This window comes from Mastomys coucha, unplaced genomic scaffold (genome assembly GCF_008632895.1).
Source record: "Mastomys coucha isolate ucsf_1 unplaced genomic scaffold, UCSF_Mcou_1 pScaffold6, whole genome shotgun sequence".
Taxonomy (NCBI): Eukaryota; Metazoa; Chordata; class Mammalia; order Rodentia; family Muridae; genus Mastomys; species Mastomys coucha.
Genome location: NW_022196912.1, coordinates 112,932,314 through 112,945,558, shown reverse-complemented (window position 1 = coordinate 112,945,558; position 13,245 = coordinate 112,932,314). Strand labels below are relative to the sequence as shown.

General features: G+C 40.9%; 1 protein-coding gene across 5 annotated transcripts in view; it reads right to left on the bottom strand.

The window, feature by feature from the left end:
* Ttc8 (tetratricopeptide repeat domain 8) overlaps positions 1–13,245 on the bottom strand; it is a 54,291-nt gene that overhangs the window by 35,768 nt on the left and 5,278 nt on the right. For 2 of the 5 annotated variants that reach the window (XM_031355643.1, XM_031355641.1), the window contains exons 2-6: positions 4,334–4,454; positions 3,283–3,346; positions 3,028–3,187; positions 2,735–2,824; positions 575–619 (exon numbers count right to left, since the gene is read on the bottom strand). In XM_031355643.1, the coding sequence (XP_031211503.1) occupies positions 575–619; positions 2,735–2,824; positions 3,028–3,187; positions 3,283–3,346; positions 4,334–4,454 (480 nt within the window). Of the gene's footprint in view, positions 1–574; positions 620–2,734; positions 2,825–3,018; positions 3,188–3,282; positions 3,347–4,333; positions 4,455–13,245 lie in introns of all 5 variants that reach the window. The other 3 variants (XM_031355640.1, XM_031355642.1, XM_031355644.1) reach the window with 2 other exon arrangements.

Here is a 13,245-nt window from a genome sequence, read left to right as displayed (position 1 = left end):
AAAAAAAAAAAAAAAAGGTATAGGATTGTCTTATTTTGACGTGAGACTTTTTTTTTTTTCATTTACATAGCAGCTTATATAAACTGGAACAAATTTGGAAAGCCACATGCATATAACCTTAAAATTCATTACTGAGAAGTTACTATGAAAACTGACTATTAAAGCTAAGTGGTGAGTATCATGGACTCTTTATATTATTCTTTCTACTTCTGTGTATTTAAAGCCTTCATGGGCAAGAGGAGCAGAAAAAGGCAGAAATGCATGCTCATAAGCTGCAGTCTGAAGAAGGATGGGCCAGTTACACTATTAGCATAAAGAATGCATTTTAACAGGCATTTGGTATTCTCAGTTATCTTATACTCTAACAAGAGCTGCATAATCTGTAAACCAGGCATAATAACTCTTATCATTTCTGTATTTATACAAGTGTCTTCACTGAAACTGAAACTTTCAGTTCCTCCAATTTTTAATAATTCCATTTGTTTTTAAGGAAAGAAATAGAACATTCTAAAATCTGAAGCCCCAAAGTCTAGAGAATAACAATGAGAGAAAATAATGTGAACTTATCACTTACCATCTTAACATCGTTTTCATGGTGGAAAATATATTCAAATAAAGCCTGGGAAGGAAAAATGTCAAAGTGCACTCAGTTTCATCTGAATAGCTATTGTTATATAAAAACTCAAAACTTAGTTGACTCAAATACCCAGGATATTCTAAAGTGGTAGAAACTGGTAAATAATAAATGTGACTGTCATTTGTCATAATAGCCCATTTTAAAATCCTCCAACTCATAATGGGCTCTTGTTTGTACAGATAATAAACTGGGAAGTTCAAAGAGATGAACATTTTTTCTTCATGTTATATATATCATTTTATTAGAACAAGACAGAATAAATTACCTTATTTCTTGAATATATATATATATATCACCAGTTCACTAAATTTACATACTCTATACTATAAAGATTATTACTTAATTTTGACACATGAGAAATTGGATATTCCTTTTGAAATGACATGGAATATAAATGTTAAATAGAATTTTCTGCTTAATTTTTTTTGTTTGTTTGGTTGGCTTTTTCTTTTTTGAAACAAGGTTTCTCTGTGTAATACTGGCTGTCCTAGAACTCACTTTGTAGACCAGGCTAGCCTTGAACCCAGAAATCTGCCTGCCTCTGCCTCCCCAGTGCTGGCACATGCCACCATCACCCAGATTACAGATTAATTTTTAAAGCCATCCCCTCTGGTCTCTGTTTGTTTGTTTGTTTTATTTACTTTACATCCTGATCACAGCTCCCATTTCCTCTTTCCAGTGTGACTTATTCCAAGCTATTTCCCCAAGGGATTTGGGGTTTTATTTTATTTCATTTTTCTTTTAGGGGCTTGTGTATAAATACGTGGAAGCCAGTCAGAGGACAACATCAGCTGCTGTTCCTAATCAAGCACACCCACCTTTGTTTCTTTTTCAAAGATATATTTGTGCGTGTGTTTGTGCATGAAGGCAGCAGTGGGACGGAGGTGGGTTGGGGAGGGAATGCCTGTTTGCATTGGAGGCCAGAGGAAAGCATCAGGAGTTGTATACTATCACTCTGTCTGCTTCTCTGAGCAGAGTCTCCTCTCCTTGAACTTGGGGCTCATGTTTCTCTTGACTAAGATGGAAGCCACCAAGCCCTAGCCATTCTCCTGTCCCCATGCACCTCAGAATGGCTGGCAGTTCCATGTGTGAGTGGGACACCTAGCTTATTCTGCAGGTGCTGGATCCAAACTCCAGTCCTCATGGCTGTGTAGCAAGTGGTCTTAGCCACTGTGCCATCTCTCTACCTCGCCTTGCTTTTTAGGACACAGTCTCTCACTGGCCTGGGGCTCACTGACTGATTAGGTTTGGCTGGCTGGCCAGCAAGCCACATAGCCCAGTTCCATTCTTGTTGATGTGATAATATATCCTGACAAAAAGCAAGTTAGGAGAGAAAGGAATTTCTTTGACTTATGTTTTTAGGTTAAGTGCATTATTGCAGGAAAGTGGGGGCAAGAACTAAAAACATTGGAATCATAATCAAGAGTGGAGAAAAAATAAAACACATGGATCCTTTCTTGCTCTCAGCAAGCTATCTCCTCTCCTAAGACTGTTGCAGACACTAGGCCTAAGGAATGGTGCTGCCCATAATGGGCTCGTTGGGTCTTCCTACATCAATTAACAAGCCAAACAATCCCATAAAGATATGGCCATAAGTCAACCTGATCTAAGTAATTCCTCATTAGGACTCTCTTTTATGAGATTCTAAATTGTGCCTGGCTGATAATTAAAACTAACCATCATATTACCATACCCAGTTTTTTAAAAAACATTAATTTATTTACTTACTTATGTGTGTATGAACACACACACGTATACATACATACACATGCATGTCACAGCACACAGGAAAAAGTTAGAGGGCCGGGCAGTGGTGGCGCACTCCTTTAATCCCAGCACTTGGGAGGCAGAGGCAGGCGGGTTTCTGAGTTCGAGGCCAGCCTGGCCTACAGAGTGAATTCCAGAACAGCCAGGGCTACACAGAGAAACCTTGTCTCAAAACAAAACAAAACAAAACAAAAACAAAAACAAACAAACAAAATTTCTATTTACATGTTAGACTAACTAAAATCTCTTTACATGTTACACTAACTAAAATCATCACATTGTATGACATCTATCATTACTTCATAACTTAGAATCTTTTGAAGCACATACCTTTGCCAACTTAGGTTTCTGGGAATATTTGGTTAAATTCAGTCTAGATAAATTTATAAATGGTCCATCGGGACTTGTAAGCATGGATGCCTGTAAGAGAAAAGAAAGAGAACAAGAAATTGGAAACCTCTTAAAACATAGAGTTTCGTATACATAAAGATTATAATGGATTATAGAAATTCTGAAGCAACAAGAATTACTTCAAATTTTCCATCTAATTTTCCACTACAATACGAGTGCAGCATAAAGTTACTTGGGTAATACGAGCTTCTGGGAAGACTGACCGAACTTACAGTTCCCAGTCTGATGAATCTTCCAGATGAGCTAGTGATAGGTCGTGCTGTGTAGGCAGTTCTGGGTGTTCTGATGGCCTGTTCCATTGTACCCGGCCTTCCACTCTGTGTGCTGGGCCTAAGGAAACCCGTTATGGGTCTTCCAGCTTGAGTGATTGGCCTGTGGAGATCAACAGTTGTTACAGCACAAACAAGATCAATTAAGGCTATGGTCTGGTCAGGATTTGAAAACAGGAATGAAACTAAAATACAGACCTGACAGCTTGAGTCGGTCCTCCTGTCTGGTTAATGCCAGGGAGCTTCAAAGATGTGCCAGGGCCTACAAGATGTGATAATAATCAATCTATGTATTACTTACAAATCTTTAGAAACTCTCAGTAATCTAATCTTCAGACTTTACTGGCCTGGGAAAGAAAATATAACTAATAGGAAATGCATTGAGGAAATGTGTCTGAGACTCATCTTCAGTGGAGGTTTTACTGCTCTACTTGGTGGCATGAACCTGGGAGAGTGAGGCCTAAAGTTGGCTATTGCACTAAAGTCCTATGCAATAGCCAACTTTATTCAGAGCATCAGACGGTTCATACTCTGAGAATAAGAAGAATCACATGAGTAAGATGCTCAATCACAAGGACAAGCTACATGTGTTTTTCCTTAGAGCCATATAAATAACAACAGCTAAAATAGATTCACTCCTATCCCCTATCCCTGGGAGGAGCAAGAAAACATAAAGAACAATTCTGCGTTTGAAGAAACTGAGGTCACAAGACTCTTGTCTTGTTTTCTTGGCGTTTTCTCACAAGCACTTGGAATTCTAACATGACTCCATTCTTGACTGTAATCCAGCAAGTGAGCACATATCATGTGATGTGTGCTATCATCTTCACAAGGAGTCTATAAGGCACGTTTAGTATATAGTACAAGCCATTTATCGGACGCTCAAGGAACTAAGTTAACAGGCCATCCTATTAGCAGAGGATGCGTTAAGATTCAAAACTGGCATGCCTTAAAGTTTAAATCAGTGGTTCTAGACCCAAAAGTTAATTAGCTTCCATACAGATATCTCCAGTAAAAATTTCTGTCTAGATTTTTATATTTTAGCAAGCCAACAAGGAAAAGAAGATCTTAACAACTAATACATTACCAGCAAACCACCATATAGTATGGCCATTCTGTAATACCATTCATATCATGACCCTGACCTGGACTCTAAGGCAATCTCATATGTGCTTATAAAAAAAAATATAAAGAGATATGTGCACCCATATTCCTCTTCCGCAGTATATTCCTCCTTTAGCTGACTTACGTGGAACCTGAGCAATAGCATTTTCATCCAGAATCATTTCAGCAATTCCTTCCTGATCCACATCAATCTCATCTATGTACACCATCTCTGTCAGCGCTCGTGCTTTCAAGATCCAAGCCGCCTAAAAGGCATGGAAAAGGCAAGCATTTGGTCAAGTAACATTAGAGATCTTACACGGTTTACCAAGGCCAGGCATGCCTGTTAGAATACTCTGCACTCTGCTTCAGGATCCTGACTTCCAGGAAGCCCTCCCAGGTCTCCAACCCCCAGGCATCCTCTCACCTTCCTCACGGTCTCCCCTGTATGCTTCTGATCTTCTACACTTACCCTATTTGGCAAATATTGTGATCATCTTGGCCTGTGTTAGTCCCAGAATACAAGCATTTCAACCTTGTGCACTCCTGAAATTTCCAGACCTTTAGTTTTTTATACATAATTAGAAGTTCAGGAAATGTTGGTTGACTTAAGCTAAGATCCATTAGCTAAGATTTCCCTGGTTCTAGTCACTACACAAGCCCTGTCATTTTGTAATGTGGTCAGGAGAGAACCTGCTGAAAAGGACGGAGAAAGGAAAGGTAATTAAAGAATCTAATCCAAAAACACCACTGGCATTACTGGAGCCTGAGGTGGTCATCATGAAGGTGTACATTTTTAACTTTCTTGTCAAACACATGAGACTGCTTTACTGAAAAACTTGACCTCTCTGCTTTTTTCCAGAATAAAAGCCAAGAGTGATGAGCTCTGTGTCCATGCACAATCTGAGAAGAATGCAAGTCTAGAAGTGGCAGCATAGCTAACTCTACGGCCTACAAGGAGTAGAGGCAGGGAAGCCTGGGGAGGGACAGAGGCTCCATACACCAGGAATCTGGGTATAACGAAGGCTGGAGGAAGCCGAGGGAGCCAAAGCAGAAAAAGATGAGAGCCAAAGAAAGCCTGCAAAGTCCTGACACGCATGCAACTTTATCCAATTGGTCTTTTTATTGAAGACCTCAGGCTAGCGCTGAGTAGGAAACAAGATCACAGCATGGATCCTAACATCCCTGAACACATCATCATCTAATGGATTAAATCACAAAGCACAGCAGCGTTGTGGGAGGTTGGGGTGGTAAGTGATAGAAAAAAAATTGGTTTTATAGAATACTGTTGAAAGAAGGGAAAAAAATAAAGAAGGGAGGGAAAGAGGAAGAAGGGATGGCAGGAAAGAAGGGAGGAGGAGGGAGGGAGGGAAACAGAAAGTAAGTCCAGGACGATGGTGCATGACTACAATCCCAGCACTTGTGAGTTCCCCTTGACTATATAGCAAGTTCAGGTCTATAATACGAAATGTTGTCTAAAAGCAATGATTATAATAATACTAATAATGAAGGCTTTGGCTCTGTGGCCAGGAAAAAATTGGCTCACAGTGTTTTTGGAAACTCGCAATGGTTGTTGAAATGTTGAAGAATTTGTCTACACCAAGAGACCAGTCAGAGGGCACATGTACCCAGTGATATTTAGGAATTCTGATTCTGATACTGAAGAGCCAATGAAGCTTACGGATCATGATCTGGAATAACTTAAATCTTTCTCAGCCAATTTGCCTCCCTCCCTTATCCACCCCACCCTCCCACCACCCCCTGGTGTAGGTAGACCGGGATGGCCTTGAACTCTAGACCCCGATTTAGCCTTCTGAGTGCTGGAATTATAGGTGGGTACACCATATTCATATTAAGTCAAACTTTATTTATTTACTTATTTTATGTGTAATGTACAGATGGTCGTGAGCCATCGTGTGGCTGGTGGGAATTGAACTCAGGACCTCTGCTTGCTCCGCTCTGGCCCCCCTCCGGCCCCCCTCGCTCCAGAGTAATACACTGTAGCTGTCTTCAGAAGAACCAGAAGAGGGCGTCAGATCTCATCATGGATGGTTGTGAGCCACCATGTGGTTGCTGGGATCTGAACTCAGGACCTTTGGAAGAGCAGTCAGTGCTCTTACCTGCTGAGCCATCTCACCAGCCCTAAGTCAAACTTTTTAAAAGGCACGTTTTTTATAATAGGCATCATTTACAGAATTAACCATCCATGAACATATTTTAACTGGTTTTTAGTTGTTACTATTTTATAGTCCAATCTGTTATGCTAGATATCTAGCCCCGACTAACCTCTTACATGTTAAGAGGATGTAAATTTTCTATGCTGAGCTAATCAAACCGAGGGAAGCGAATCCATCATTCTCCCCTGCCCCCGATAAATAAGATATCAGAAGTCAGGTAGGAACATCTACATTTTTATTCTCTATGAATTCTGTCTTTATAAAAGATCTGACCATGTTGATTTTATGCCTTGGATTGTTTTTCAGGTAGGACTGTGAATGCTTTTGGAAGTTTGTGCCAGAAAAACCACTGAGTTCTCAGAGGTTATTGGGCCCTTCTGTGGAAGGCTGGACAATAATGCTGGGTGAAATGCAGATAATGAAGGCCTGGCTTGTGAAATTTAAAGTGAAGTTTAAGTCAGTTCAAATACTCTTATCAGGGTGGTTTGTGTGATACATTTGGATTCAGAATCTGTGGAATGGAACAATGGGACAATATATGCAGGTCGTCTGAGGCTGAAAAGTCAGTTGTGGTTAATATGAGAGGAGCATCATGGAGATGAAATTTTCTGTGAAACATTTCTTCAGGGTCAGACCCAGAAGCTGTGGTTCATGGAAGGCGAAGGCTGCATCTCAAGCTTGGCAACATGGAGTCTAACACATCATCATGGTTTTAAAGGCATGAAGGGATCATGGAGAGAATATGAGGTTAGTACCGTATGGCAGGACTCAGGTCTCCCTGAGGAGAGGCCAGGAGGGGCTTTGTGAAGACGCAGCCTCAGTCTGCAGTGGAGGCCCCAGCATATTGGAGACCACAGGGCTGTGGAGTAGAGCTAGCCTGAGCCTATGAGAAAAGCTGTGTGTGCTAGTTAGTGATGGCAAAGCTACAGAGGTTGGGTCACTGAAGACCTCTGCAGCTCCAAAGATCATAAGTGAATTCTAGATGATGGGCGCTGAGTGATTTACACTGTTGGAGTTTGCTTTTACTTTAGTCTGGTTGTTACTGTGTCCTGGTTCTTTCCTCCCTCTTAGAATAAGGAAGTGTATGTTGCAGTCAATAGACTTTGAATTTTGAAAGAGACTATAGACTTGAAAGTGTTGAAAGTTTTGAAATACTGTGGTATTTTTTAAAGTTAAGCTACGTTTTATATTGTGATGTTAACATGAGATCTTGGGATAAACAAGAAAGACAGGTTATGGTTAGACACTAATATGTTTGTGATTCAAGCTGATAAAGTTTGAGCTGTGAGGATTACTGGCCTATGGGCATGTCTGTGGAGGCACTTTCTTGATTAATAATTAATATGGGCACCTAGCACCTTATACGCAATGCCTTCCCTGGGCAGGTGGTCCTGGGCTGTATAAAAAACAATTGAGCAAACCATGGAGAGCAAGCCAGTGAGTAGCATCCCTCCATGGCCTCTGTTTTAGATCCTGCCTGCAGGCTCCTGTCCTGAGTTCCTGCCTTGGCTTGCATCAACGAAGAACTGTCACCCAGAAATATAAGAGGAAATAAGCCCTTTCCTCTCCAAGTTGCTTTTGGTCATGGTGTTTATCACTAAAATACATACTCAGACCATTATTGGATTTAACATTTTAGAAAAATTAATCTTCTTGATTTTTATTATGTCCTACAAAAAATGACCTTGAAAATCACATATCACTGCTCGATTATACAGCAGAGTATGTTCAAAAACCACTCCTAGCAATGTGAACAGTTCTTGAGATTTTAATGAAAACAGCAGATGGGGCTTTGGCTTAAAAAAAATTTTTTTTGGAAATAAGCCGAATATGTTTTATAGTCCTAAAATCCTCTGTATGTTAAAAAAAAAAAAGGAAGCATGATCAAGCACACACAGTAATCTCTAATTTTCCCTTAAATCTGAATAAAACTACAAATTTCTTTTATATGCTATGTTCAGCTTTTTTAAAAAGTTGCTTATTACAAGTGACTATACTTGTATTACAAGTTCTATAAACAGTTTCTCCCCATCTAAACGAGGGATCATCATGCTGGTCTATTTCCCTGCATATCTTTTCTGCGATTCTTAGATAACTTCATATAATGCATGTTGACCATAGTCACTTTTTCTCAGACCCTCCCCCTCCTGACTTTATGTTCTCTTCTCTTTTCCTCATTCATGTGGGATGGGTCCCTCCCCTGGAGCACGGCCAACCTACCAGGGGCCACCCACTCTATTCCTCTACTGAGATAAGCGCTGAAGCACTGTCCTTCAGGCTCACACCTGCCAGCTGACATCAAGAAAGTACTGACTTATGTGTTCTACCTTTTATAAGGTGAATCCAATTTTACTTATGAAATAGAAACTCAACTTGCTGGGAAAAAATATGCTTTTAGTATTCTGTTCTTAATGTAATAAGAATAAGTAATGCAAAGCCAAGAGGTGAAGGCATATGAGAAATAATTTTTGATTAATACAGTAAGTCAACCAAGAGAATAATCTTTCTGATATAGTTTTGGTTATCATAAAAACTGGTTGTGTTGCTTGACAGTCTGCCTGTAAAATGAAATTTTAGGCACAATATATTATGTTGTTATTGTGAGGCCTTTTTAGGGTTTGGTTATGAGATATTCCAAATGTTTCTGTATAGAGAAGACTTATCTCCAGCTAGTGGCACTATTGAGAGATGGCCCATCACAAGGGTACTAATCTCATCAATAGATTACGCCACAATGTCTTCAAAGGAAGTGGGGGATGGATCTAGCTCATAGGTACCTTGTGTGATGTCCAAATCACTCATTTAAATACTAAGTAGCTAGCACTGCATCTCATTGGGCAGGGCAAATGTACGTATCAACATCTAAGCCCTCTGATTTGCTACTATCTCTACCTCCTCTTTCCCCAGATTCAACAGGAACCTTCTGGACTAAAACCTTCTCTGGTTAGTTATTATCCTCTACAGCTAGGCCCTAACCAAACCTTTTCCGTTCCAGGGCTTCTGTCTGACTCAGTCTCTTGTTTCTTACCTAATTGGCCACTCTCTGTGTCATCTCTAATCAATTAGTCATGGCAATCTGGCCACTGTCCCTTCCTTCCTTCCTTCTTTACTGGGACAGCTTTGTCCTCCCTGTCTGAGCTACCATGTCAGTTAGAAAGCAAGCAGAGTGGGACCAATGTAGTCAAAAACTGCTTCTGTCCTGCAGAGTGTTGCAGATACTTGCTGACAGTCAGGCTCCCTCGAAAGTCTGATTCTGCCACCTTGTTTCTTCTTCTCGTCATCCTAGCTGTCTTGGCAATTGTTGCTGAAGCCCCACACCTTAATAAGCAGTTCACATTAGTTTTACAAGGCTAGTCATGTAAATAAAAAAAGCTTTAGGAATATAAAAGTTTATTTATACAATAAAGGACAGAACAGCTGGTAGATGCAGCTAAGTTTCTAATACTATGAGCGGATCTACAGCACATTTTCTAATCTTCAGTAACAAATAAGCAACAGCAACTAAGCTACTCTCTAAGCCATAGTTTGCAGCTAACTTTTTACCTGAGACACTGGCAAATCGGGAGCTGGTTCCTGGAAAGCATTAAGAAGGTTGTAAACATTTTTAAGACATGCAATTTAAGTCAAATGTCTTAATGAGTATTATTATAAGGCCAACTTTGAATATCTTCCTTAATCGCTCTTCATGTACTTTTCAAGACAAGGTCTCTCACACAACCTAGAGTTTGCAAGTCAGCTAGAGTGGCTGGTCAATAAGCCGAGCTGCACCTATCTCTGCCCCGACCCTAGTGCTGGGGTTACCCCCACGCACTGCCTCAGCAAGCCTTTACTGCATGAGGACCGGATGCAGGTCTTCTTCATGTTTGCATGGGAAGTACTCTACCCATGTCCCCAGAACTGCATGGAGTAACTGGACTCTTCTTCCAGAAATGCCTTCAAAGGTTCATAAAACATAATATACACAGAAAAATGCTACTTCCTGTTGTCAGAAAACTCGAATTAATCTCATTCAGAGTACAAAGAAAATGTCTCTCAATTACTTGTTTAAAGAAGTCAACACAAAGCCCATGAGATGGCTCAGTGTGTAAAGGCATTTGCCAACAAGCCATTTGGGATGGGGTCCAAGACTAAATACAAGAGGAAAAGGAGAAAAAGCTAGCTGAACACTGCCATTGTCCCTTCTCTGGTTCTTTAGTGCCACAGACCAAATAACTCCTGTGTATATCTTCTCTGCCATGTGGACGACCTTCCTCTGAGCCATGAATCAAAATAAACCATTGCCCCGTTTAGTTGCTTCTGGTTAGTACTTGGTACCAGCAATGAGAGAAACAACCAACACAGTTGTACAAATGTTTCAGTGACCCAAGAGAACTTTCTTGTCAGCTTATCGGGAATTTAAATTTTTCTAAATGCTACAAATAATAAGGCAGGCTGAAGAGTAACATTCAGATGAGAGGCTAGACGTTCATCTCAGTGGTCTAGTGCAGGCTAACTATGCACCTGGATTTATGTCTGAAATCTCAAGAAGTAAAAAACTAAATCAAGTTCAGAATAGCTATAGGGTAGGATCAATATTGCACTGAGTGGGAAAGACCAACAACGGGCAACTGTAGACAGTGTTTGACAAAGAGAGGCAAGCAGCTAAAGGAAACACAAAGCAAAGGCTGGATGTTTGCTATTCTCCCAGCAGTAGTTAGATTCCTCCAGTGGCCCAAACAGAAGCCACCATTCAAGCCTCACGGGGTTCTGCTCACTGATGAAGAACTCTGTGATCTGTCTTATTCCTCCAACCCCTGGGAATGTATGTGTGACTGTGCAGGTGATGAGCAGATATGAAAACAATAAGGAGGTCAGAGAAGAAATGAGAGGTCTAGAGAGAAGGGTGACCGAGAACGGGAGCCGGTTATGTGGGTGGGAAATGTGGATTGAAAACAAGAAGCGAGGCCTAAAACGGTGTGAGACAGAGAACACGTTCATTCCACAGCCTGTTCTTGGCAGTCCTGGCACCTGACAAGATGCTCTACAGGGGAATCTACAAAATTAAATAAATCATAACATAATGTGTCAGATGCTGTACTCATGGACTTAGGTGGAAAGGAGAGGATCAAGCAGGAGACATGGGTATAAGAAGGAAGTCTGAGAGAGGGGAGGTTATTCTGGAACATGTGAATGACACTGATTCAATGTCATCCCTCCGCCCATTTCCCTGGACACAGTCCTCACAAATGCTTTCTAGATTACCCACAATCCTTTCAGAGAAATATTCAATAACAGGATATCACATGCAATTATCTCTAGGACAAAAGTGATCAGAATCAAAATAAAGTTGCTTAGGTCGAGGTGCGATGGAAGTCAGGCAGGTTGGGGGATCTCATGAATATATACCTCATAATAAGAACAGTCGGAAAGACCGCTGGGAAGTACACCCTCAGCCAACGGCCACTGAAATCTCACACAGAAAGACCATGTTTGTTACAGATCCTTGAATGCCCTTGTTATTAATCCTGTGGCCAAGGATTACTGCTTCAAAATAACTTATGTAACATTCCTCATTTGGCCATTTACCCCATCCCATGGTTTCAATGTCACATGTGCTCCACACTGCAATTCCCTTTGCTTATTCCCACATAAAGACTATATTTTCTCTGTGTATTTGATTTGATATTAGCTAAATAGAAACAAGAGCTAATATTTTTGGTTATTAACTACATATCAGTGGTTATATAGGTATACAGGCATATAGGTATATTACCATTTTCACAAAGTAAATACCGAATTCATCTGAACCTGGTCACCCTGAGCCGAGAGTGTGCACTATGCCGAGTGTGTGAGATGATAGCAAGGGAGGGAAACAGAGGATGCAGAGAGACTTTAATTTAAAGTTAGGGCAATACTTTAATTTAAAAAGAAAAAAAAAAAACACTGTAAGCTTTGACTTGGAGTCTCTCTAAATTACATTTCTGTATGCTTAAATTAATTTCTCTAGATAGGGAACCACACATTATATTCATGTAGTCTACTGAATTATTTTTCTGGGCAGTCACAGAAACAGACAGAAAATACCAGACCTTGCTCTAGAGTCAGAAGCCCTGGACTTGCTCCTAAAGAAATGATTCGTGTGCAGAATCCTGAGCAAACAGGTCATGCAGCCTTTCCTACCATCTTAGAGAAACGTGATGATACTCCTTTTGGGGCAGTTTTGGGGCTAATCATAAGACCTTGCCCTCTTTGGAGCTCTGTGAGATATAAGGTCACCAAAGGATAAGCTTAGCACACAAGTGCCAATTCCTCTGGGTCCCTCTTAAAATTCAGTACTGCTCCAGGCTCTAAAGGATCAAACTCACATTCTCTTCTGTGCCTCCCTTCAAAGCACATACGAGGACTCAGATATGGAGAGCCGCTGTCCAGACACAACAGTACTCTTCAGAGTCAACTCCAGCTCCAGCAGTGTGCCTCTGTGATAGTTTGAATTGCTGGTCAACTTGACAGGGTCACCTTGGAGACATATTCTCTGGTCATGTCCGTGAGCAACTTTCAGAATTAGGTAAACTGAGGTGGGAAAGTCCCATCCTAAATACGGTTGGCTCCATGGGCTGAGGTCCCAGACTGCACACCAAGAAGAAAGCTGGCTGACAGTGAGTGAGCATTTACTACTTTCTGCTCTCACTTAAGAAGCAACGTGAGGACTGGGGAAATGGCTCAGTGGTTAAGAGCATTGACTCTTCTTCCAGAGGTTCTGAGTTCAATTCCCAGCAACCACATGGTGGCTAATGGGATCTGATGCCTTCTTCTGGTGTGTGTCTAAAGACAGCTACAGTGTACTCTTATAAATAAAATAAGTCTTAAAGAAGGAGGAGGAGGAGGAGGAGGAGGAGGAGGA